Source organism: Python bivittatus, unplaced genomic scaffold (assembly GCF_059951505.1).
Source record: "Python bivittatus isolate LINGU-HERP-01145 unplaced genomic scaffold, Pbiv_v1 ctg000440_np1212, whole genome shotgun sequence".
In the NCBI taxonomy this organism is placed as follows: domain Eukaryota; kingdom Metazoa; phylum Chordata; class Lepidosauria; order Squamata; family Pythonidae; genus Python; species Python bivittatus.
This window is the reverse complement of record NW_028277063.1, coordinates 4,610,002-4,635,959: the sequence shown is the minus strand read 5'-3', so window position 1 is coordinate 4,635,959 and position 25,958 is coordinate 4,610,002. Positions and strand designations below refer to the sequence as shown.

The window sequence follows — 25,958 nt, the reverse complement described above, 5'->3', positions numbered from 1 at the left end:
AGTCTGGCAGCCGAGACGGGTAGAGGAAGGGAAGAGTCAGCGGGCGCCATTTTGGGATGCGATAGGGCTCCTCTCCTCCGTACTTGAGCCGACGAAACTCGCGGCCTGCTTCGGACTGTGGCGCCAGAAAGTGGCCTCCTTTCGCCACGGGTGGCGACGCGGTTGGGGCTGAGCGGGTGGCGCGCTGCTCCTTCCGTTAGGCTGAGGGCAGGAGGAAGAAGTCGGGAGTGGGTGGGCGAGGGCAGCGAGACGGCCCGGAGTAAGTGCCGCTCGGGGGAACCCGGGGCAAGGCTGAGGGCAGCCTGTGCAAGTGTGCCTGTGGTAGGCAGGCAGCGAGCGAGCGAGCGGCGGACCCGAGTAATTTTTGGTGGGAATCTTTTTCGGGGTGCTGAGAGGGGAAGGCAGGGAAGGGTGGGCCGGGGCTCCGCTGCCAAGGAAGAGAGTTGTGGGTGAAGTTTTTGTGCCCGAGGGTGGGGGACCTTAGACTTTAGTGCAACCGAAGAAAGGGAGAGTATGTCACACTACAGAAGGGCCTCACGTGTGATATAGTTAAAAACGGGGGGGGGGGGGGCGAAAAGAATATAAGGCCCCAGAAAGGAACGTGGGGTGATAGGACTACATAGCATCTCGCTTTGTTGGAAGAAGCTTGAGCAGGGATCTCTTGACTAGTGTTGCCTACTGGTTGTGAAATCTTAAATTCCCGAGGCTCCTGAGCTCTTGCTTGCCCTGTGGTGAAAAGGGGCATCAGGAAGTTTATCTGAGAGTGCTAAATCCACGAGCTTGAGATGTGCCTGTTCCCTGGTTAACTTCCTTTGTTTGGCCTCTACTTGTGGAAGAAGAGAGAAGAAAAGATATTTGTGTCAAGAGACATTGCCAGGCTGTGGATTTGCAGCCATTTGATATCTACAGTTGCCTGTTCTACAAATTAGATGATGGCTGCCAATATAGGAGACCAGCATTCTTCAGAATGGTGATTGCAAAAGTTTATTTTAATTCAGCTCATAGGATGGGTTGGGGGGGAATTAAGGCTTGGGTAGGCTTGGGCTGATTTGAAATGTGTGTCTACCAGCAAAACCTTATTACATGGAATTGTTTATGAGGTGATGTCCTACTACTTTTTAAATAAGAGTTTGTTTTTATAAGCAAATTAACCTTTCTATATTGCAGTTAAGGATAGGTAACATGCAGCATTCTAGATGTTGATGGACCAACTCCCATCTGCTCTAATGGCTAGCAACATCTTTTGAAATACAAATTATCAACTTCTGAATTGAAAGATACCATGTACTGGATTTTCTTTCTGTATCTCTAAGCTGAGAATCCCAGCCTACAGCTGATAATATCACAGTCAAAACTGAGGAGGAGGGAAGAGAAGCAACTGCATTCCTTTGTATTGATAAATGGGAGGTCAAGGCTACTGAATTGTGACATGTTGACTTTTTTGATGGGGACTCCTATGAAATTACCAAGGGAGGGAGGTTTGAGGTAATAGGATTCATAATTATTGTAGAATCTTTGGAGTGCATCATATGTTGCAAGTTTTGTTATGCTAATCAGGAATTAGTGTTTTGGATTTTTTATGTTTCCATTTACATTTTTTTTAAAAAAAAATAAGATTTGAGTTTTGCTTTCAGAATTCTCTATAAAGTTTTTAAAATAGTGTGATTTTTCAGATCTAATAATTTCAATAATCAGTTTTGGATTTGCTTTTTTGTTCTTATTTTACCCATACTTATATTTTAGTTACTGCTAACCTGTATCCAGCTTTTGTAGGTTATAGCACCATCTCCACTAGACTTAACTGCCTTTTGCATGTGAAAGGATAAATTACTTTTATTGAATAATATAAACTTACTACCTGAAGATGACTAAGGAAATACTTTGGTTTCTGCTATAAAAGACCTTATAACTAATAATGCTTTCCTGGATTTGGGTTGGTCAATGTATATTTTCTGAATAAGTAAAATAGTAAAGTGAGGTTAGATAAAAATATTTTAGGACTTTATAAATTATGTATTGGAAATAAGAGACCTTTATATAGAGTGGAAAAATCTCATATCAATAAAGATTTGTAATTACAACAGCTTTCTGAGCAAATGTAGTCTTTAAGTCTTAGCTAAAGATGTTAATAGCTTCAAAGAATGAGAATGTGTGAGAAATCATGTTCTCTGATTCTGCTGTTTTTTGACAAGTAATTGAAACAAAATGTGTTTGTATTGTTGTACTTGTCCAAGCTACTTGGGTAATCCATTTGATATATTGTTTACAAAAGAACTATTTGTTACAGAGAGTATCTAAATATTTGCCACCAGTTAGATCAGGAGGAAATTTGAATGTTAACAAGAAAGAAGAGTAAGATATATTATTTAAAAAGCAGTATTCTGCAGTAAGAAAATTCACAGCTAAACCTCTTTCTTAGACTTGATTCAAGTTGAAATTGACATTCTGCTTATGACATCATAATGCTGATGATATTACAGGCTTATAGGTCTTACATAGATGACCATCAAGACATACTGGTAGAAGGCTAGGTGAAGTAACACTCTCCAATTAAACATAACTAGTTTAACCACCAAATGTGGGTAAGTGTTGGTTTTGGCTCGCTCATTTATTACTTGATAATTAATGTATTCCCAGGCAAATAATTTTAAATTTTGTTGTCATTTTGTCCTGGTAAAATTTGCCTGAAATATTGACAACAGATTTTATTTTTACCTATTTTGTTGTATGTAGGCAGCTTTAATTTGTTCTTATTTTTATTGTTAGGTGTCTTAATTATAATTTATAATTTGGTTATAAGGCAGCTGACACAAACACTGTGTTAAAGTTACTCATATTACCAGAATATAATAAGAGGGTAGGCCCTACTCTCAAATTTATAAACAAAAAGAAGGGAAAAGATAGGAAAAACTTTCTCAGATTCTTAATATTAAATGTGAAACCAGATTGTTGTGACACTGCTCACGCACATGAATAGAAATTCTCATTCTTGAAAAACAAAATCCAGTATTTTATGGCACCTTACAGACTTATTGCAACATATGTTTTGAAGGGGGAGAATTGTGAAATTAAGAAAAAAAGCATGTCAAGGTACTAGTTGAGCAAAACTGCTTATGCTTGCCAGTTAGAGTGACTAAACAAATTTTGCTAGGAGGAAGAGAAGCCAAAGTTCTCAGTGCATAATACTAAACAGCACAGAAGGCATTTCCTTTCTTTCTGGCAGGAAAAGCATGCTGCTCATTTAAGATGAGGTAAAGATCTAAGAATTCTGGATTGGTGGAATATGCAAGTGTCGTGTTCTAGCAACAGTCTAACATTGCTATCTCTTTTAATATTTAAATTCTTTATCCTGATGTATCTGAGAAATATGTATCATAAAAATCAGGTAAAAGGGAATATACAGTATGTCATTCTTCACAATAACATTTTTAAGTCACAAGTAGGCAGTGTGTGGCCCTCCACTGTTACTCAGGTTTCATCACTGTTAGTCAGTGTGGTGAGCGATAAGGGGGGTTTCAGTCTAACATCCTGGGGCCAGATGTTGCCTACCCTACTCTATATGAAAAGGGTGATGATAGTTTTGGGCAAAAACAATCTGATAATGTATAGGCTTACTTATAACAATTTTCATGGTGACTAGAATTGGTAATTGACCAGTCAAAAGTCTGTTGATTGTTTTATTGTAGTCCATGCCCATGAAACCAAGCTACTGTATACCTAGATACTGTTTCTAGTGAGAAGAGCAGTGGAGGTAGTATTGCCTATCTTGGGGTTACCAGAGATTCCAACTTCTACGCAGCAGGCACTAGGAAGTATTCTTTCATATGATTGGTTGTTATTCTGTCTCTTGAATTGAGAAACCTGCTGAAAGCTAGTTTCACAGTTAATTAATTTGAAGTGTTCTATCTGGACAACAAGGTAAAGGGGCTGTAAAGGTTGAATGTTTTGGATGGAGATGGGTGGGCAGCAAACAGCTAGCATAGATGTATGAGCTTGCTAACCGTATTTCAAGACTGAATTAGGAACTGGCTTAAAAAATGAAGTAAAACAAAGATTCTGGATTGACTGGTATAATTGACATTGGCAATATATATTGGCGAAGGTCCATGAGTAGAAGAGCACAGAACTTTCAATAATTTTTACTCTTAATTTTAATCATGCAAAGCTAATGAAACAGAAACTGTTCCTGTGCCACTGTCTTTTCTCCCTGTTTCCTGTTGAAACTATTATTTTACAAGCTCTAAAGTCATATTAGCTGGTGTATATGTAGATAAATTTTCTGTGATGACTCAGAGGCTGAATAATAATGCTCAGTTAGACTGAACCTGAGTTCATATTAAACCTACCCAGATTTTCTTGCTAGCAAACTTGAGCATAAGTCCTGTAAACTGAAAACAAGCACATCTAACGGTTGGAGATGCTGTGTGATTTCAAGGCTGTACCGGTGATACATGGGAATAGAAGTCCCTGTAACAACCGCGACTGGAATTCATTCACTTTCTCTTCTATTTTATAGGGCTTCACAGTACAGCCTGGGTTCTGCAGGCACCAGAGAAAACGGGATGGAAGGCCCAATGCATGAGAACCCTGAATGGGAGAAGGCCCGTCAAGCACTGGCTAATATTAGCAAGGCCAATGCTGCAGCTGCTTCTAGCAACAGTAAAGGTGCCACCAATGGTCAAGGTAACGCACAGGTAAGAGGGATCCAATGGTTCTTGCATCACTGTGCATCACTGTGGGTGTGTCTTAAATAATAATTTGAAGAACTCATACAATTATTTGTATCCAGCCTTGCTTGTCTAAGACTGAAACTAATATTTACTTCATTTTGTTTGTTGCTAACTTGGGAATTCAGTTTTGGGAATTCAGAATCAACAAGAACTCAAACTCTATTCAAAACCATTATTCTGAGGAAGGTTTTCGACAAGCTCACATGACTCTTTAAGTGTGGAAGCTGGAAATGAATGACATTACTGTCAGTATTCTGTTGATGTATCTCTTGGAGAAACTGGAACACTCTGTTTTTTTGTTGGGGAGCGTGTAAAAGGAGGAGGAGGAGCTTCTATTCTGGAATGGCTTTAGGGTCTGCATTATTGGGATTCTTAAGCACTGGGCTGCCACACACTAATTTGTCATCCTGCAGTTAATCAGAGGAAAAGACTTGCACTTGTTGGACAAGTAGCCTTACTTATTTTCGTTTTGGTAGTTGTGGGTGTAAACATTTGATCAGTGTATGACACACTTCTCCTGCTGTTTTTCATAGTACACAACACAGCAAGGAGAATCCCTGCAGCAGCAACAGCAGTACTACCAGTGGTATCAACAATACAGCTATCTCTATCCCTATAATTACTATTATCCTATGGTAAGTAACAGCATTTGGCTAACTTCATAAGGTCCCTTTAGAATGTCTTAACTAGGGTGTTGGTGAGGGACTCAGTCTTGTAAAAGCAGAGAATAATACTGCAGAATAAATAAGACAAGGTGGAAGTTTCCACGTCAGTTGAGCTTTATCTATGCCCTCCAAATCCACACAGTTTAATAGAATGATCCCAACTGTGGCCAAGTTGTGTAATGGAATTAAATAGCTCCTTGTTGCTGCTAACTTGTGCATTGACACTTAATTTAGGATTTTCGGGATGGATACCAAAGAATGAGAACACCAAGGGCAATGCCAGGATGGCAAACAAACTTCTTAGAGAATGTTTATTAAGAAATTGTCCCTGAATATATTCACAGTGCCAGGGGGCCCCTCCTTGATCTGCTGGGTGAGCCCAAATGGCAAGGATGGTCTCCAGAATTTGACTCAGGAGGAAGCTTGGTTTGTTGGGCAAATCTTACAGCCCTTTCCCCTCCTCCCCCACCCTTTGGAATGCTTACCCTGGCGCTGGGGCAATTAGCAGGAAGGAAATTAATATTTGTACGTACATTAATTGGAGAAGAAGGGATTACAAGTGAGTAAACAGGCACACAGTTGGGAATATACATTGAGAGGAATGCGCTAGCCCCTGCTGTTTGCCTAGCAAGACACATAGGAGGCAAAACCCTTTAGTATGTAACTGATTCAGGTCTTGTCAATTTCAGGCAGCAGTGCAAGTAGGCCAGAGGGTACTAATCAACTAATTAAGATCACAGAGCAGAGTTTGTTAACTTGTGAGAAGAGCTGCTCAGGAAGAGATAGCATTTTTAAGCAATCTCTCTGCTCTGGGAGGGGGGGGAAAAGGAAGGAAAAAAATAGGTCAGCCACAGGACTCTACTATACGTACCTATTACATATGAGATAAACACAGAATTTCATAAAGTTGAAAAAAGAGAGTTTAGGATTTCAGAATGCCAGAAATCCACTAAATGGAATCCAGTAGGCTTGAGGCAAGAGAAGACCTTGAGTGGAAACCCAGGTAATTAGCTTCTGCTTTTATATAAAAATTATATACTGCCTATTGTGTGAAGTACCTCTTCACTGATCTGAATCCATGATTTGCCTTCCCAGCAAAATGTCTACCCTGGGTATGGTTCTCCCGGGCAATATGGTGTCCCAGGCTCTTATTCCCCAACGACACCCCAACAGCCACCAGTTCCTGGGCAGCACCAAGGGAGCATGAGCCAGGTAATATATTTTATTTTATTCAAGTACTGTTTTTCTTCTATTTTAAATAGAGTAGGGGGAAATGTAAATACACAAATCCAATCACAAAAGATTCAAAACTCATCTCAAAAGTTCTTAGTAACATCTTAAAATTTGTTAAAAAGAGATGGCTGAGTAGTGATTTGATTTTTTCTGATACTTTCCTAAGGTTTTCTCGCTGTAATGCCACTTCAGTGTATGCAGTTGATGAGCACAGGCAATTGTATATTACACTGTACAGTATGGGGGTACAACTTGCTTTTTGGCTTCTCAAATTTGTTACTTCAGCAGCATCCAGTGACGGTGCAGTAGTTAATGACTGAAATGTAATGGAAGATAACTACAGCATGTAAAAATAAGCTTATGAGTCCAGAGGCTAAACAAAGTGTTAGAGGTTTCTGATTTCTTCTTGAACTAATGGCAGAAAGCAGAGAGTTTGGAATCTCAGTTTTCAGAGAGAGAAGTGAAGCTCTCTGAGTAAACAAGTTGAGCAACTTGTGGTCCTTAGGGCATTGCACTGCATTTCTGTTGGCCCCAGCCATTGTAGTCAGCAGCTCCTGAAGATGGGGGATTTAGTGTAACAATGTGGAAAATTAGAACCTGTCCATTCTTACACCAGCTTACACCAGAGTGTAAAGCTCTCTGCTTTTAACTGTTTTTAAAAGTGGGGCTGGCAGAAGTAGTAATGGCACAAATCTCCTTTCTCTAGCCTCCAGTCCCAGGCATGGAAGATGGAGGGATGTCGTATCCAAGCCAACCTCAGCAAATGCAAATCCCTAACCCGCCGCAGTCCCCTATGCAACATCCCAACCACCCTTCACAGCATAGCAACCTACCCATGGGCCCTGGGGGGCAGCAGCAGCAGGGTGGTCCTCCTGGAGGGTTGCACTCTCAGCCAAACCAGTCGGGTGCCTCCTATAGCCAGCAGCAGCACTCGTACCCGGAAACAGCCAAGCCCAAGAAAGGACAGCAGCTGTGGAACCGCATGAAACGTGAGCTTCTGGGAGCCAGAGGTGGAGTGGCTTGAGTGGGCCTTCAGTTTCCTTGAGAAAAGGGAGATAAAGCACTTTAGGGGCTTGGTTACTGGGAAAGGGAGTTGGAGAAAGCTTTATTCCTGGCTTCTGACGCATTATCGACAAAGAGTTGGTTTAAAAACCATTTGCTGTTCTCTCTGGCATAATTTAAAGCTTTTGCTTTAATGAACAAACTTTTGCTTTGAAGTTTATTAGCATGTATAAAATTGGGAAAGAGAAAAGAAAATGTATCTCTGAAATGCTTTGTTTCCTGTGCAGTACTCAAAAATGGTTTTAATTCACTTGTTGTATTGAGTCTACAGAAAGAATTGCCAAAGCATTAGTAACAAATTTAACTCTGCTGGCAAATCAAGAATGTTCTCTAATGTAGAATAAACAATATCCAGTTTTTAAAGATCTGCTGGCAGTTCAGGAAGGCATATTAAACTACTTTTGATTGACATCAAGTTTCTGTCATGGATTAAAAGAAGAGGAATTGTTGGCACTGTGCACGCGGCCCCCTCTCATCTGTGTTGGGCAGTGGGTGTGAAAGCTTCCCACTTTACTGAACTTGGAAATCTTGCTTGGGCTTTGGGAAACACCATCACACATTGGGGTTTCCCTGCTGCTGACATTTTAGTCCCCCCAGAATAGGGTGAATATCCTGCAGGCCACAGGTGGCCTTGAGCATCCTAGCCTATCTCCAAGAATGTGTTGTAAAACGGCCAGATTCTAGCATTGTTATTTTTTTGTTAGCTCAACATTAAGGGTGGGAATGGAAGCAGGCTGATGCATGAATTAATATAGGAAGGTATAATGGAGTCAGAGTTTGGTATTAATTTATGGGTCCCTGTGGGCAAGTGGAAAACCTTTCATATTAGAAGCTCTGTGGATTTAGTCCATTATGTTGGAGCCACACTAAGTTCTTGCACTTGTATCAATGGTTTTGGCAAGAGCTGTGCATGGCTTAAATCTTACTGATTTAAATGGAAACTGTAGCCTACATCTGTCCCATAGTGTTTATGAAAATACACAAAATACTCTTGATACTGCAGTAAGGGTGTTCGCAAATGCATAAGGCTGCTACCTCACATATGCAGTCTCAAATCTGGGGAGTATTGTTTATATCAAAATCAGTTAAAATAATCCTTGGTTTCTGTGCTTCTCTTGCAAGAAAGGTTTATATGTAGCTTTAGAGAGATGCATAGGCTACTAAATCTGCAACAGGTTTTTTAAAAATATGCATGCACACACATACATATGAATCCTCTTTTTATTTTTAAACAGAAGCACCTGGGTCTGGTGGTCTAAAATTCAACCTTCCAAAGCGTCCCTTTGTAGTAACAAATCAGAACTTCAGCTCTTTGGAGCAGCAACAGCAGCATGGAAACTTTGGTTCCCAGCAGAATTCAGAGAAACGTCACAATCACAGGTTTGCAACTTTCATCTCATCTCATTTGTTTATTCATATGCAGCCCAAATCACCAAGGTAACTCTAGGTAGCTTATGTCATAGGGTTAAAGCAATGATAAAATCAGGAAGGAGGACAAAAACAGATAATTTCGTGGGTGAACATAACGTGTGAATATACTGGGCAAATCCCAGGCTGGGGAAAAACTTTGTAATAGGACTTATGGGAGGCAACCTCTTGCTACTTCTCATCCCAGAGTTTTCAGATTCTGAATAGCAATAGGTACAGTATTTTGCATATAGAAATAAAATACTGTATTTTTCCATCAGTAATTCCTCCCTCATGTACAAGACGACCCCCACTTTTCCAACCCAAAATTAAGAAATCAATATTTTAAAGATAGTGCAGAATACATTTTTATTTAGTAATTAGGTAACATTTACCTGATACACTCGGTGGGAGGAGGTCCAAATCGTCTCTCTGCAGCTCTATTTCCATGCTCTTTTGCATAACTGATTACATTCAATCATGAGTGAAACTGCCGATAGCTTGTCTCTGCAAACAGACTTCCTCCAATTGGTTTGTTCAGCATCAACTGAGGTCAGTTACATAAGGCTCGTGATTGGAGGAAGTCTGTTTGCAGAGACAGTATGGGCAGTTTCACTCGTGATTGGAGGCTCATGATTGGAGGAAGCCTGTTTGCAGAATCAAGCTATTTCACTCGTGATTGGAGGCTAGCAATAGGAGGAAGTCTGTTTGCAGAGACAAAGTATGGGCAGTTTTGCAACCGCGCGGTTCTCTCCTCGGCTTACTTCCTTGAATAAGACACCCTTCAATTTTTAGTGTAAGGATTTTAGAAAAAAGTATCGTCTTACAGTCAGAAAAATATAGTATATTGGATTCTGTTCATTTGATGCTTATTAAATCTGTGCTTAGGATTGCCAGCCTAAGAAGCATCCTGGCCTCCTGCTGCATCAGATGGTGTGCCAGCCAGATGGAGGGAAGCCACAAAACACTGGTGCTTTTTCTTTGGTTTTCATAGCATGTTGGCTTCTGCTCCAGTAGCCCATCCTTGAATCTTCTTAGCTGGCTGATTTCGTGGTATATTTTGGGTGAAAAGCAGAAACTTACTTCACATGAAGTGGTGGTGCTTCCAACATGGTGAACATGCTCTGAAAATGAGGCATTCTTGTTTAGGGAGCTTAAGAAGCAGTGCCTTTTCCAGTGCTTTATGGAGTATGAAGGTCACAGTTGATACCAGCAGGTGCCCCATATAGAATAAAGTCATACATATTTTTGTGAAGATCCTTGCAAATTGTAAAAGAGCACTCCTCATGTCCAGTGGGAATGCTGTGAGAACGTGGCAGCAGCCTCTTGGAGGATGACAGTCTCTGTCTCATTCCATAGGTTGTGATGTGCTGGGAGGGAAGCAGTGATGTCAAGAGGGCAGAGGCCGGTAAATCAGAGCTCAGTGCTGCCAGGTCTTCTGCTTTGGGCCCACACATTTGAATGCTAAATGAGAAGGCTTCATGACTATTGTCTTCATTGCTTATGGAATATCACCTTGTAAGGCAATGGGAGGGGTTTTCAGCTTGGTGCCTGAATCTCAGCCAGTGTACGTGTGAATTGTCATGTGAAGGTAGGACTCAGGAGCAATTGGGCTAATGAGATAGGATGCAAATGTTTAAATAGCGGAGCACATTGAATTTTAAAATGAGATGTAATGGAACAAGTTACACAATGAGATGGTTCCAGGAGTGGAAGCTTTGCCAACTCAAGTGCGCATTGAGATTAAATAAATGTGTTAGCGGAGCCTTGCTATTTTAATAATTTTTTTCTGTTTAGTTCTTCAACAGGTAAGCCTGAGGATTGGCCACAGGACATGAAGGAGTATGTCCAGCGCTGCTTCACAGCCTGTGAGTCAGAGGAGGACAAAGACCGCACAGAGAAGCTACTTAAGGAAGTCCTGCAGGCCAGGCTGCAGGATGGCACTGCCTACACAATTGACTGGAGCAGGGAACCACTGCCTGGGTGAGTAGCTTTTGGGGCAGAGGATGGAGATAGAATTTTGGGGAGCGTTGATCTTTTTTATTAGTGCACAAATAACCCACCCAAACAAGCTTAGTGCATTGTACATATTTCCCTCCCATTTTATTCTGACAATATTCCTTTAAGATAAGAAGAGGCAAAAAGATAGTGATTGGTTAGAGAGTGAGGAACATTGTCACTGACTGGAGATTTGAATAATTTTCTTACCTATATCTAATGAACTAGGAAAGGAAAGAATGCTTGGAGGACCAAGATTTCTGTTCTTTTTTTTTAAGGATGCATTTTCCTTAAGAGGCAAGTAAGACTAGTAGACTTGATTGCATCTGGTGGATTTAGCAAACGACATCTCCAACTTTTTAAGCTGGTGTATATGTTTAGAGTTTAGAATGCGTATAATGGATGATCTAGTTGCCATGTTGAGTAGATTGCTCATTCACAAAACCATTTCCTAAGATTTAGCAGATCTGTTACTCTTCCTACAGCTTGGGCCGAGACAACTTGGCCGAAAGCCCCAAGAAAAAACAGCAACGCTGGGAGGTTTCTTCTCTCCACTCGCCACGTGCCTCTATGCAGTCAAGTCTTGCCCAACAGCAGCAAAGGAGTGGTGGTGGCAATTCTCAGCCCCAGCGAGGGGGAGGTAGTGGAGGAGCTGGGACTGGTCGGGCTCGTGGGAATGGCTTTCCCACCAAATTTGGAAACCGCAATGTTTTCATGAAGGAAAATAGCTCGTCCTCAAGCGTTGATTCACGTTCTAGGTCAAGGTCATCATCACGATCTCCCAGTCGCCACTTCCGAAGGAGGTAAACAACTGAGGTCAAAGAATAGAATAGGTTTGGGGCAGTTATCTTGGGGTCTGGGCAGTTCCTTTAGTTCTGTATTGGAAATATCATTTCATATCTTGCCTGTGTACACAGCAACAGTGATTAAAGCTTCACCTGTTTGATATTGACAAGCCTTTTATACTAGAACTAGAAGCTTCACTTTTTAAAGAAAAAGGAAGTTACAAACCAAGATTCATGGAAAACCTGCCCATATTCTATGATTCTGATTGGCAGCAGCAGTCTTAAAGATAGCATGACCAAATTGTTCCTTTCCAGCTCCAATTATATTGTTTGTTTTATTGAGCTTTTTTTTTTTTTTTTGGCTGATTACAACAATGCCAGGCCTTGAGTTTAACATAACAGCTAAAGATAATCTTTTTTTCATCTTATATAGTGATTCAGATTCAGACAGCTCCTATTCGGGAAATGAGTGTCGCTTGGGTGGCCGCCGGAACGCTCAGAAAAACCGAGGACGTGGAGGCCACATGGATAGAGGGCGGATGAGAGCGCAACGAGGAAAAAGGCAGGTTGCATGGGGAGAGGGATGTCAGTGTGACGGCTAGTTGCTAGTAGGTGATTTAGAAATAATCAGAAACTTGTAAGAGTGATTGTAGGAAATTTTTACTCTTTGTCTGACCCTCAGAGGAATGGAATCATACAAGCAGCAGTGTTGTACTCAGAACTGTTATGTACAGAGTTAGGGCACAGTCCTCTTTAACCACTTCCTCTCTGCAAGATCCTTAGGGATTTTGAACAATCCAAGTGTGAGATCCAACCCAGATTTAGTATAGTTTTATTAAAGAGATTATTCCTTACTGACACGTGTGATTACTCATATAGCAGATGTGGCTTTCTTCTAGGAGTATGATAGATTTCTTCAGACGTCTCAGTGTTGACAGTACATTCATGATCTTAAAAAGTCTTTCCTGATGTTGATCAGCTTAGCTCTCTTGGGATTTGTCTAGCTTCTCTTTACGTTCCTGGTCTTTCTTTAGCTTGCAAATAACAAATCTTTCTCTTGGAGACCTCAAAGGTTCCTGCTGTCTTCTTGGCATCAGTTGTAATTTTCAGTTTTCCAGTTCATCACATTTCTTGACACAGTGCCTTTGTTTGTAGCTGTTTGACTCCATGTTTGCCCATTCTTCTGCTTCCTGCGACATTTTCCCACTTGTCTTCCATTCATGCTCTAAAATGCTTATGTTGTGTTTAAATTTTAATTGATATATAAAGATTACAGCAGTAATGAAGACACATGGTTACAGAAATTAATACAAAACAAATAGATACAAAAACAGTAATAAGTATGGTATGGATGATTACATAAGGGTCTTACATAACAAAACTTCAGAGGATCCAGTTCATCTCTCTCTCTCTCTCTGTAGGCACGACCAAGGTCCTCCCAAGCGCAATCGGAAGCGCAACACTATGGATTATGAAGATCCTGAAAAGGAGTTCAAGAAGGAACGGCGGGCAGCACGCTTCCAGCACGGAGCCCATTCCAAAAAGCTGCGTCTGGAGCCCCTTATCCTACAGATCAATACCCTTGACACTGTTGGCTCTGACGGCCTTGACTGGAATGAGCTGAAGATTGTAGGCACCTGCCAAGAGATCACAAAGCATTATCTGCGCCTCACTTGTGCACCAGATCCCTCTACTGTACGGCCTCTCTCAGTGAGTAACCACTCAGGGGGAAGCAAGAAGTCTTTTCAAAGAGCCTGCCTAGTATCTTCTTCCTTCAGGTCTCCTTGCTGTTTCAACTTGCTGTTTTACAATTCTGGGATGGTTTCTAGGAAATAGGCACTGATAGGATGCAAAGAATTCTAAGAAAGAAAGGAAGATGAAAAAGAAGAAGAAACAGATCTGCCCAGCCAGGTGTGCTAGACAGGATGAAGTGGTAGAAAAAAGACATATATCCCTTTACTCCTATTCTGTGCATAACAAACATCCACTCCACTTCTCTACAGTGTTGCTTTGTCCAGTATTCCTGCTTTGTGAGCTAGGCAGATGGGCAGTCTTCTCACAACTTGGGCTGCTGAATGGCAGACTGATGTATTTTTTGATTAGTAGACAGAAAATGACAAACTGGGCATGTGTTCTTTTGGGGAGGGGGAGAACTGTTAAATATAAATCCTGCTAGTTGCCTTGAATATTCCTTGGACAGAAAGTGCAGGCTGATCCAGAACGATTATGCCAATCACCCTGCAGTCTTGGCAGTGGTCATCATTCCTCCATCAGCAGTTCATGTTTGTACACAATATTTTGTTTGTCCCTTTTTGAAGGATATTTTTCCTGGACTATGTCCAGTCTTGTTCCAGAGCTGTTTTAGAAGATGGTTTGTGTTTGCCAGATATCTTTAAACTTCACTTCCCTCTTTTCTCCCAGGTACTTAAAAAATCTTTAACTGCGGTGAAATCCCACTGGAAAGAGAAGCAAGATTATGCCTATGCTTGTGAGCAGATGAAATCCATCCGGCAGGACCTTACAGTAAGCCAGTTCAGGCCTTGGCACGGGCAGAAATTCATGGCTCAGTTCACAGTTTGTGTGCTGAGCTACAATTTTCTAACCATGATTTGTTAAATAAGCCACATGTGGCTGACTTCATACAGCATTGAAAGCCAGAATTAAGCAAAACAAACTAGACAGCAGCACAATATGAAGCTGGCCATCATTGTGATAGCTGGACTAATAGTATCTTAATATATTTAATTGCTAGTTGCCATTTTGTAGGTGGAGAAGTTAGAGGTACTTTACCTGCTCTTGAATAAGAACAGGGTTTTCAAGTCAGAGTAGAGCATCCTGGAGTCCCCCCCCCCTTTTTTTTTTTAAAGATCTGAAAATCTTTTGACAGATTTCTAAATCGGAGGTTTTCAAACTTTTTCAGGCCATAGAACCTGTTAATTAAAAGAAAAAAAATCCCAGAATCCTTGATCAAGAGGCAAAACCATTTCTGTCTATCCTCCTAGTTTTGGCAGAAATTATAATATATGTTATTTGGGAAGGGGGAGAGTCTAGAGATTTCAAGCTTTCAACCTTCTTCTCTAAATGCAGTTTTGGTGAAATAGTACTTCCCCTTGGGTTCCTGCCCTACAGAATTTCTCCACCCTTTCTATTGGCTAGAACTCAACTTTTGAATTTGCCTTGCATTTTGTTTAACCCATCTATATTCCAGTCCTTCTGTTGTACAAAAGTATGCAGAGATTTCAAGTCTCCTAAGCTAATATATGAAGCTCTAGGCTATTGCAATTCTTGGCAACTCTCTCTCTCATTCTGTTAAGGTTCAAGGAATCCGTACAGAATTCACAGTGGAAGTATATGAAACCCATGCCAGAATAGCTCTGGAGAAGGTAAGCATAATCTAGTAGTTAAGATAATGTTCCATACATCCAGGTTTAACTCCATGCTCATCAATCACTACCTTTCCCCTATCTGACTTATTAACATAAAATATTAGATATCTGTGCACCTTGGAAGAAAGAAAGGATGTAGTGGTGTACAAAATGTTTTAATTTGAACCATGTTGAATTAGAAACACCCTGTTTTCAGTCTGAAATTATTTAACAGAGTATAAACATACTGAAGCAGTCATTTTATGTCATGCAGTACTTCCACGCAGCATAAATCTGATCAAGTAGGAACTCATTTTCCCCTTTGTTTCTTAGGGAAATAAATTAATTTTCTTAGGCAAATTTTGAAAATATGCTGTTAATTTACTGCACAGATTCCAAACTAGGAAAATGACTAGAGCAGCACTTGGAGGTCCAGTTCAACCACTTTATCCCCCTTGTTGTTTTTTTTTACTATGCATACCTTCCTGCCACCCAAAATATTTGGACAATTTATATTCTTTTAAGGATTGGAGGAAAACATTTGATTTTACTTCATGCTGAATGTGTTCCTCTTGGATCAGGGCAGCATAGATATAGTGTAATATAAGAGAAACGTGACCTTTGGCACATGAAGATTGCAGCCCCTTTTATACTTGGCAGGGCATAATAAGTGTAAATGTGTCTTTTTATGTTTTACTCATAACTATGTAGCAGTGCAAGAGAGCTAATTTGGCTGGCTCAGATTTTGATTGAGTTATTGATTATATACCATCAACTCTTAGTGGCCACATAGATAGATTTTCTCCAAGATGATCTGTCCCCAGCCTGATCCTTCAATTCCTCCAGTGGTGTATCCATCATTGCTGTAATTGACCATCACTGCTGGTCATCCTCTTCTCTTCCCTTTCTCAGCATAATGGACTTATCCAGAGAGCTAGGTCTTGCAGAATTGCTAAAATTGCTATCTTACTCTAGTAAAGGTTCTGGTGTATGACAGCATAAATATTTTCCATGATGATGGGTTATCTTTTCCAGGGTGACCATGAGGAGTTCAACCAGTGCCAGACACAGTTGAAGTCTCTTTATGCAGAGAATCTCCCTGGAAATGTTGGAGAATTCACTGCTTACCGCATCCTCTATTACATTTTTACCAAGAACTCAGGAGGTACATGGTGGGGCTGTTGAGAGATGGACTTTTGGGGCTAGTCTTTGTAGGGTTTATTTCAACACCTGGGAATCCTTGCTGTTGTGGAGAGTTTCTGCACAAACACTCCCTTAATAACCCTTTTGGCCATGTTGTGATCTCTGCCGGTTTAACCCAAGAGGTTTTACAGATGTTCCCAGACTCTGTTTCTCTTCCTTAAAGCATTTTTCCCCCCCATAATAGCCAGTGCCAGTCACTTTGGGGAACTTTGTTCTTAAAATACTAAAGAAGCTTCTGGGGAAGATAATTTTGAAGACTAAAGTTAATTTAACAGAGCAGGCCAAACCCAGTCAAGGATGCATGTTGGAGCAAAGAGTAGTAAATATTTAGCCTAAGTCAGTGCGTGGTGAAAGTAAGTGAGAAACGGCTTACTTTGTGAGACTTGCTTTTCTCCCCCCTGCAGACATCACAACCGAACTGGCATACCTGACAAAAGAGTTGAAAACAGACCCTTGTGTGGCACATGCCCTTGCCTTGCGAGCTGCCTGGGCCCTCTCCAATTACCACCGTTTCTTCTGCCTGTACCGCCAGGCCCCTTGCATGTCCGGCTACCTCATTGACAAGTTTGCTGAACGAGAGAGGAAAACGGCCCTCAAAGCCATGATCAAAACGTATGTGGAGCTGAACCAGACCTTGGGATGAAGTGGGGGGAGATGCCTCGCACCTGCACGCTTCCCTCCTGCTCCCCCTTTTTTGCAATGTCTGGGAAAGGGGCAGATTAGTATCCAGTAGATAGAGGTGGGTCAAACGGGGTTCTCTTTTCTGCAGCTTTAGGGAAGTGGCTGTGTCCTGGGCAGGTAAGTATGGTAATTGCAGTCTCCTGAGGCAAGCATCCATGATGCTTGATTATAAACAGTGGCTTGGCTGTCCCTCGTGACCAGGTGGCAGGGTCACCGGAACTGTCTTGATTCACTTAGACAGAAAATGAATTCTTTTGCAGAAACCTTTGGCTCTGAAGTGTTGATGTAGAAGTATCTTCATTTGAGAAATGGTTGCAGGTTTATTTGGGTACCTGACAGTAGTGGCTCAGGTGCTGGGCTAGAACTCACAAGGGAGACTGTGAGGTCTAGTCCTCCCTTAGATATGGCAACTGGCTGGGTGAGTCTCTCAGCCCAACCCCCCTCACAGGGTTGTGCTTGTGGGAAAAATAAGAGGCGGGAGCATTGCCTACGCTGGCTTGAGTTGGACAAACAAAGGTGAGATATAAATCAAATAGTAAAATAAGCCATTAGTCAAAGCAAAGCCCAACTGAAAAAAAATGGGGTAGTGGGAAGAATCAGAGTAGACCTAGGATTGTCTTCATAGTTTGTTTTGCCCTTATCTTTTTTTTTAATTCTATACCTGAAGGGACAGACTTAATCTACCAGAAGCAGGGCATGCTGAATAGATACCCTTGTGCTTTGGACGTTCATCCTGGTTCCCTCACAGTCTTTTCGATTGGGAGGGAATCTCTCCATTTGTAGCTCTCCCTTCTTGACCCTTTCCTTTCCCACATTTTGGTGCCCAGCATGCAGATGGGATAGGGAGACAGCGATACCCAGGTGCTGTACCAATGCATGGCCCTGCTGTAGAGATTATCCAGGCCCCTGGTGGTTGGATCAAGGCAGTGTCAGTGGAGAAAGGAACTCTGGAATGGGAGCAAGAAGCAGCCAGGACATGAGAGCGAATGCTCGGTGAATGACTGAAAAGTTAAATCTGATATTTTGTTATGCCTGTGTCTGGCCATGAATAGTAAGTGATCAGGGAGGCAAGAAGAATGGGGTTTGCGCTAAATAAGAATTGTAAGCATTAGTTGCTCAAGTAGAATGCTTGTGTACCGATGTAACGTTCTCTGTCCTGCTTCTTTCCAAAAAATTAGTCTTGTTCACCAACAAAAGTGCCATAGAAAGTAATTCTGCATCACTGGAGGAGGGTTATTTCTCTTCTTGCTTGGGAGGCACAACTGTATTTATTTTTATAAGGCTGTCCCTATCACTGAGAAGAGACATCATTTCCTTTTTCTGTCTGAGCCTTTCCTACTCTGCCCTGATGAGTTAGGGGAGGCTTCTGCTTCAGTGCTAACCCCTTACAGCATTTTCTCTGGTTTAGCTAATCAGTTACAAGGAAAAGCACACCATGCTGATGTATTATGCTGGCAGCACGATCATCAAACACTGAGAAAACAAATCTTGCCGAACTTTCTTTTGAAAATGATCTCCGCTAGATATTGCATGAATAGGCTATCAGCTTCTATTCTTAAGCACCTCAATCTGTTCATCTTTAGTAGTTCTAAGGAGAACTTTTGCCTTTTCTTTGGTCCTCGTTTCAGAACCACTCCATTAAAAGGTAGAAGGCAGTTTAACTCAATATCTGCCATTTCTGTGGTGATGGTGACACTCAAAGCATCTTTGATTGTGCTTTGACAGTTACTAACCTGAAAGAATGTGCAGTCTTCTGTAACAAGCTTCTAAGTAAAAGGATAAAATGATACAATCGTTGCAACCAGCCTTTGCAATTGGGAGGTGAATGAGTGCATGCCAAGTCTGAATTCTTGCCCCACTTTGTAAACTGTAGACCCATAGTCCTGTTGCTTCCCTTTTCAACGTAAGGAACCTACTGAACTCTGTCTGGTCCAGCACTTTTCCCCCAGTGACCAACCAATATCTATAGCAAGCCACCAAGCAGCCTATATTATGCAGTACCTCTTCCAGTATGTATATCCTAACTGCTGAAATTCTGAGATCAGTTGAAATACTGGAATGAAAGTCTTCAATGAGGGTTGATTTTGTTTCCTCATGTTGCCAGAGTAACTAAAGGTAAATAGCTACACATTAGCAGGGTTCTGCATGTCATAGTTTCTAATGTGCTGCCCTTTCCCATTCACCAGTGTCTCTTTTTATCTCCCTCAGTTTCCGCCCGGTGCTTCCTGTCTCCTACGTTGTGTCAGAGCTGGCCTTCGAGAGCGAGGAGGAGTGCCAAGCTTTCCTTGCAGCTCTGTCCCTTGTGTACACTTGCCCCGACGCCACCAAGATTGACTGCAAGCAGAGCTTGGCGGTCCTGGCCAATTTCTGAAAGCAGAAAACCCACTGCCCTGTTCTAGCCTGTTTTAACATGTACATATATATAGAGATATATATGTCTGTGTTTGTGTGTGTATATATGTATATAAAATCAGATACAGTTGGCTGCCATGGGCAAGCTGGGGCCTCGGTCTACCACCTCTCCCGCTGTCCTCAACGCACACGGATAGAAGAGGGTAAGATCCAAGGACATCGGACGGCATCTAAGATCACCGGAAACAGAAGAGCAGAGAGTTCGGTCTAACAATTCTTGGGGTTTGCCAGCAACAGGGAAAGGAGGTTTCAGGGAAGAATAGTTTTGCACCGGTTTACAATCATCTGCTCCCCTCCCCTTCCTCTCATGTCAAGATGCATGAGATGCTAGTTGCAATGCCCCATCTCTTTCCCCACGGTCAGAAATTGCCAGGATAAAAAGTTGGAATCTGTGGATTAATTATGGGAGATGATGGAAATTGCTGCCTTGTGTTACCATCTCTTCATTGTCATAAGGATTCAGGAAGCTAGAAGATTTTCTCCCTAATCCACAGAGCAATCCCTCTAATTTATTTTTATTTTTTGGGTAAAATCTCAGCAGGCACTGTTTTATTCCACTTGACAGATCTCAAAAGGGCACCGGTACATGAGCACATACAGCTCTATGTGAATATGTGAAATATGGTTTTGTACAGAAGCTACAAGTTGTAAATAATACTAGGCAAACTCTTTGTTTCTAAGAGGAAAAAAAAAAATCCATGTTTTTCTACTTTTATAATGATGAATTTAACAGATGGTTTTCTCTGAAGATGAAAAATTCAGGTTTTGCGTACGCATTTTGTGTTCTTTATTATGCTCCTCAAAAACTAACACTGTCTCAGTTTTTTCCTCTTCCGAGCTATGGCCTGGCTATGAAAAAGCTTGAGAGATGCCACCTCTCCAGTCAAACAAAAAACCAGCCTGAAGGGGAAAGAGCAAAGCAAAATCTGTCTTCACATATTTCCTACCAGTTCAAAGACTTTTTCCTACCCAAAGGAGAATGTGAAAGACTTCTTTGTAACAAAACCCTGCAGGGATGTGACAACAACAAATGAAGCATATCCAGTGAAGGCGTGGCATGCAGCTGTGAAATCAGACCAACACACAAGATGATCTTCACAATCTCCTCTTCTATTGTGTTCTGGAGTTGTCATGCTAAGTTTTTTTAATTTATTTTTTTCTCCCTCTGTCCTCAGTTCTTTACAGGTAAACTTGAAAATGCACCACCCATTTTCACTTCCTCTCGTCACATTGTTTCAGTTTTGTTTTAAACTTTTGAAAGATTGTCCAATAGTTTTTTCTGTTGTTTTCTTTCTCCCCCCTCCTTCCCACCCTTAGTCTCTTTAGCTTCTCATAATCCCTTCTTCCCCTCTGTTCTCCTTTGCTCTAACTCCTCTTTCTTTTTGTTTTTGAACATGTGTAATTTTGGGATATTTTGGCTTGGGCTGGATTTTTCAAAGATCCCTTTTTCCTTTTCAGAAACCTGAATTTTTTCCCATTTGATTAAAGTCAGTTTTTTAAAACAGTGCTGTCTGCTTCAGTGTGGTGATGTTCAACGTTTAGCAGAGGCCAGGGGCAGCAGTGACACCAAACTGACTTTTCTGTCTGTGCAGTTAATATTCTAAAGGGTGGCCATTGGTCTGTTTCCCCCTACATCACAAGCCTCGTCATTCCCCAGCCTTGCACATCTCTGCTACTGGCAGTGGGGGCAAAGGCGTTACATATGTGCATCACTGGTTTGTAGTCTAGTCTGGCTGTCTCACGGGAAAGGAATGTTTAGGTTCCAGCTGGACTACGTTTTCCAGCAGAGGAATTTCATGTAGAACAATTCAGAGATTTAGGACACATTCATGCTGCAGTGGATCTTAGTGCAGTGTTTCTGCAGTTATTTCCAGTGTAAAGGTACAGAAACTAGATGTTAAATTGGATTCTGCTTAGGTTAAAAGAAAATATTCTGATTCAAAAGCTCTGATTTGACTGTTGGATCAACATTTTAAAGCTAAATCCCTTTAGTGTTCCACTATATAATTTTATTATACTTTATTGGGGAAGATTGATGAGCTAACGTGGTACATTAACTCCCTGGTTTGGTTTCCCGAATATCATAGATTAGGGCAGTTGACAAGGTCACTACAGATAGCTTCATCATCTGGTGTGGATCAGTCATACAAATGGATTTTTCAGTTTTCCTGGTCATTATCTGTGTGACTTCAGTTGAAAAAAACCAGTTTTCTTACACAACTACAGTTTTCAAACAAGTGACTAATTCACCCATGACATGCATTCAGATATAGTGACAATTATTTCCAAAGCAGGATGTAAGACGGGTGGGCAACCTGTGGGCAGTATGTGGCTATCCAGCACCCTGTCTGCAATCCCCCCAGAGGAAGCATGGCTGGAACGTTAGAATGTGGGGGGCTTTGCGTGTTTGAGAGCTTGAGGCATTTGCTATCATTCTAAATGTTGGCCCAATTTTGCTTCCCCCCCGCCAAAGGTTAAGGGCTAAAAATTACAGCATTGCCTCGTTTGGCGATGGTAGCAACTATAGCTTCTAGGCATGGCATGAAGCCAAAGCACAGCCCCTAGACTGGGAAAGATTGCCACCAGTTAAGAGGATTATGAGTTTTTTTTAATCTACAGGGCAAACACCTTCCCAAATTCAATGCTAGACATGCTGCATGCCCAAATGTTAGCATTTGTATCAGGAGAGAAGTACAGTTCAAAGGCCTTCATTGTGCCTTTTCCTAGAATCATCTGTCTATGGGCAGTAATTGCACAATTCCAGAAAATATGTAGTTCCTTTTTTCCCTTCATTTCTATTTATTAACAATGCAAGAGATTCTATAAAGATGTGAAATGCATACAACCCTATTTAATTAAAGTATCGGAACTGAGAAGAAGATAGTAAAAAATAATGTCTCCGTTATGCATGATTAATCTGTTTAAACCAGGTAAGGTAAAAAGTATCATCTGTGTTACCGTAATGCTGCTATTGTTTGTTTTCATGGTCAACTTTTCCATTAGGGCTGTAGTTAAAGTGCTCCAAATAGATGCTGCTGGGGAATTCTGGGCCGTGAAGTCCACACAGTCCTACCCACTGTCTTTTCTAAAGAGCAGAAGTTCATTTGGAAGATATCTCCCATTGTTTAAGTTCAACTTTCTCCATATAAATCCAATTTCAGTATACTGACGTACAAATTATCCGTTCTTTTGCCTTTTCCTACCTCATATAAACATATGGCCTCTACTGCTTGGGCTCCCAAATCCTGTATTGTAGGAGCCCAAACCAAATCTGATGGGAGTCGAGGCATACCTTTCCTTGGAGGAATCTTCACGATGGTCAAATGGAACTTCCCTTTGGCTGGAGGACAAATCACGGTCAAGCCCTTTTCAGTAAAGGCATCTTCCAAAGTCTGACCCAGGACACCCAACTGGGGTACAGGAACGGGTGCCAAGTAAAGAACCCGTGAATTAAAAGACTCCAATTTATGGAAGGAGAGAAGCAAGGCTGGGGGCAGCAGTCGCTGGAAGCCAGCCTGCAGTTCTTTGAGAGCCATCATCGCTTTGTGGATTTCTTCAGGGGTATCCAAGTGCAGCAGGCAAAGTGTGACATGCAGTGTAGCTCTGGGCACACAGAAGGGAGTGAAGTCAGAGTTGACAGCACATAGAGCTTCTTGGAAATGTTTCACAGCTTCCTGGATTTCTGGGCTGGTGATCGGGATAGCTATGAAATGGGTGGGGCGCTCCTTCAGATAAGAGAAGTGCCTCCCTCCCCTCCTTTCCAAATCTATGTTTTCTGTTTTCACCATCCCTGGTTCATTTTCTGATTTGACAGCACAAGCATGTTTGAATTCTTCACACTTAACTGAGCTGACTGCTTCTCTTTCCTTTTCTTGGCTCACCATGTTTCCTTCTTGGTTGATGAACGTGTCTCCAACCAACTCCAAATTATCCACAGCTTCCCCCAAAGCCATCACTAACTCCTGTCCACTAGCTGTCCTGTTCAACTCTTTCTCTTTGGTTGAATTACCATTTACCTCTTCTTGTTCAACTTGGAGTCTATCTGAAAGACCAGTTATTTCCTTCATAGCCTGAGTGTCTTCTTCCTTCATCACTTCTAAGATGGTTTTTCCACTTCCTGTGGACCCAAAAACGTCATCTGTGCGACTGACTTTGTCCCAAACCACACGGTCTCTGTATTTGAAATACTGGATCCTATGTTTAGGGATAGCCAGTACACCAGGACCAACAGAAGCTAGATCCTCCCATGAGAAAGAAGTAAAAGATTCCTCCAAGATCCCCAAGAACCGGTCAAGGTAGCCAATAGAGAACTGTTCAGCAGGTACCTGTGTATCCCAGAGGAGTCGGGAAATGACATCCTCAGCTGTTTTCATTGGAGGTTTCTTCCCTTCTGTGAGCTGCAAGGAAGGATCACGGACAGGTCCAGGATCTTCTAAATGATGAACATCCCCAGCACCACCAGGATGAAAGTTTTGGCAGCGGGCACCAAAACGGCAGCGTCCTTCCAAGAAAAAGCGACAGGGAGGGTTGATCTCGGGAGATGAATGATCAGTCAATGAATCCGGATGTGCTGATGGTTCCAGAAGACTATCAGAACAGTGGTCAGTGGAGTCCTTTCCAGGGGAGGTAACCAATTCGTCCATTACTGTATGGGAGAAAGAACATTAAAATCAGAAGAACAAAGGCTGCTCACCTCCAGTTTCACTCACTGGCCCAAGGACAGTTCATAACAGATGTTAGAAAAATTATGGGATGAGAGGGATTGTTGAGCTGAGAAACTCATCATCATACCATCTAGGCAGTATGATGATGAATTATGAACCAGGAAGTCTGACATAAAATCCAAGTTCAGGTGTGTACCAATTTTCTCGCATGGAGACTCTTATTGAATATACTACAGTAATGGACGTCAATGAATTATTCTGCCCTGTTGACGTCTCAGGTTGGTTCAAGGAATGCTTCTTTGTCGATGATTCTGGGATTACAGAGATGGAGAAACCAAGGCATTCACTTCCACTGCTAATCGTAACCTGTACTGTATGTCTGTACACCACAGCCTTTCACCCACCATGATGAAATTCAATCCTATTTTACAACATGGGTATAAAGACATTGCAGAGTATTGAATTATTGTTAAACTACTGTCACTGTTTTCCCTTTTAGACCAGTGTTTGTCAACCTCAGCAACTTTAAGATGTGTGGACTTCAACTCCCCCATGGCTGGCTGGGGAATTCTGGGAGTTGAAGTCCACACATCTTAAAGTTGCTGAGGCTGACAAACACTGCCTTAGACAGAGCACAGGGCACCAGAGTTCAAGTAGCAGAACAAATTCCTAACCCAAAATTAATTAATTTTGACAAAAGTAAAGCGTCCACCTTTCCTGTACTTCATCACACTTGCCATCTTTTCTTTTTTATGTTTTATTGCAATTTCTTTGATTGTTTGAATCTCCCAGAGTCCGTGAGAGTTGGGCAGCATACAAGTTTAATAAATAAATAAATAAATAAATAAATATTATTATTATTATTATTATTATTATTATATGAGGAAACTGAAGGCATGAGAATGCCAATGGTTCATCTCACTTCTTAAGCCACTTTGCCCTCCCGCGCCACGAATGAGTCCACCCCTCACAAGCTGCTGCTCTCCGCAGGTTGGACTACAATGCCCATCACGCTCAGCCGCCCTGAAAATCTCCTGTAGCCTCAGCAACGGGAGGTAGGGCTGTCCTTCTTTTTCTCTTTTCTCTTTAGACCAGCTAACGCTTCTTCCTCGCCATCCCCCCTTCACTCTCACCCACACACGCACGTGTGAATACCGATACGGGGGATCTGGACGCCTTGATTAATTTAGCTCCGCGCACTTCTTAAAATCAAAAGCAGCAGGGAGGGAAAAAGAGACGAGGGGAAAAGAGAAGGTGGGTCGTGTTAGGGGGGAAATCGCCTACCTTTCCCCAACCGCTCACAGCCGCTTCCGGGTCTGAGTTTCGGCGCAACCCGTTCCTGGTGCTCAGAGGCGATCGCTCGCCGCCGCCGCCGCCGCCGCCGCCGCCGCCGCCGCCGCTTTCCTCGCCCCGTTTGCGAGCAGGCGGAATTGAAGCAACTCGCAAACAACTGACAAGCATTGTGGGATATCACCTGTTGGGCCCATTTTCACGCCAAGGCCAGCAGAGGGCAGGGCTCCGCCAGTTTCTTTTCCCTCGAAGCGGTCAGACGCCGCGAAGCTTCACGCAGACCTTATTTGCAATCGGTGACTGTACTGGGCGGGCGCTCCCGACGTCAGAAAGAGGATGACCACTCCCCAAAGCAAAGGGAAAAAGGTTCAGTGGGAGACATATACAGGTGCGTGAGATGAACTCAGTTCTGACCTGAAAGCTATCTCCTTGCTGTCTTTTTCTAAAGAGATTGATTGATTGA

General features: G+C 42.0%; 2 protein-coding genes across 2 annotated transcripts; one reads left to right on the top strand and one right to left on the bottom strand.

The window, feature by feature from the left end:
- Positions 1-21,047, top strand: LENG8 (leukocyte receptor cluster member 8). The gene is made up of 15 exons (XM_025168410.2): positions 1-970; positions 4,517-4,694; positions 5,264-5,365; positions 6,491-6,607; positions 7,335-7,617; positions 8,926-9,070; positions 10,895-11,080; positions 11,581-11,898; positions 12,314-12,442; positions 13,302-13,590; positions 14,302-14,403; positions 15,195-15,263; positions 16,281-16,410; positions 16,853-17,060; positions 19,338-21,047. The coding sequence occupies exons 1-15, from the start codon at positions 930-932 to the stop codon at positions 19,498-19,500; spliced, it is 2,460 nt and encodes an 819-aa protein (XP_025024178.1). The 5' UTR covers positions 1-929; the 3' UTR covers positions 19,501-21,047.
- Positions 20,861-25,958, bottom strand: LENG9 (leukocyte receptor cluster member 9). The gene is made up of 2 exons (XM_007430992.4): positions 25,490-25,958; positions 20,861-24,186 (listed from the first exon to the last, which is right to left on the bottom strand). The coding sequence occupies exon 2, from the start codon at positions 24,182-24,184 to the stop codon at positions 22,673-22,675; it is 1,512 nt and encodes a 503-aa protein (XP_007431054.1). The 5' UTR covers positions 24,185-24,186; positions 25,490-25,958; the 3' UTR covers positions 20,861-22,672.

Coding starts and splice junctions, on each gene's coding strand:
- LENG8 (XM_025168410.2), top strand. CDS start 930: ATGATGGCTGCCAATATAGGAGACCAGCATTCTTCAGAATG. Junction 12,443..13,301: donor AGAGCGCAACGAGGAAAAAG/GCAGGTTGCATG, acceptor CTCTCTCTGTAG/GCACGACCAAGGTCCTCCCA. Junction 15,264..16,280: donor CCAGAATAGCTCTGGAGAAG/GTAAGCATAATC, acceptor TATCTTTTCCAG/GGTGACCATGAGGAGTTCAA.
- LENG9 (XM_007430992.4), bottom strand. CDS start 24,184: ATGGACGAATTGGTTACCTCCCCTGGAAAGGACTCCACTGACCACTGT.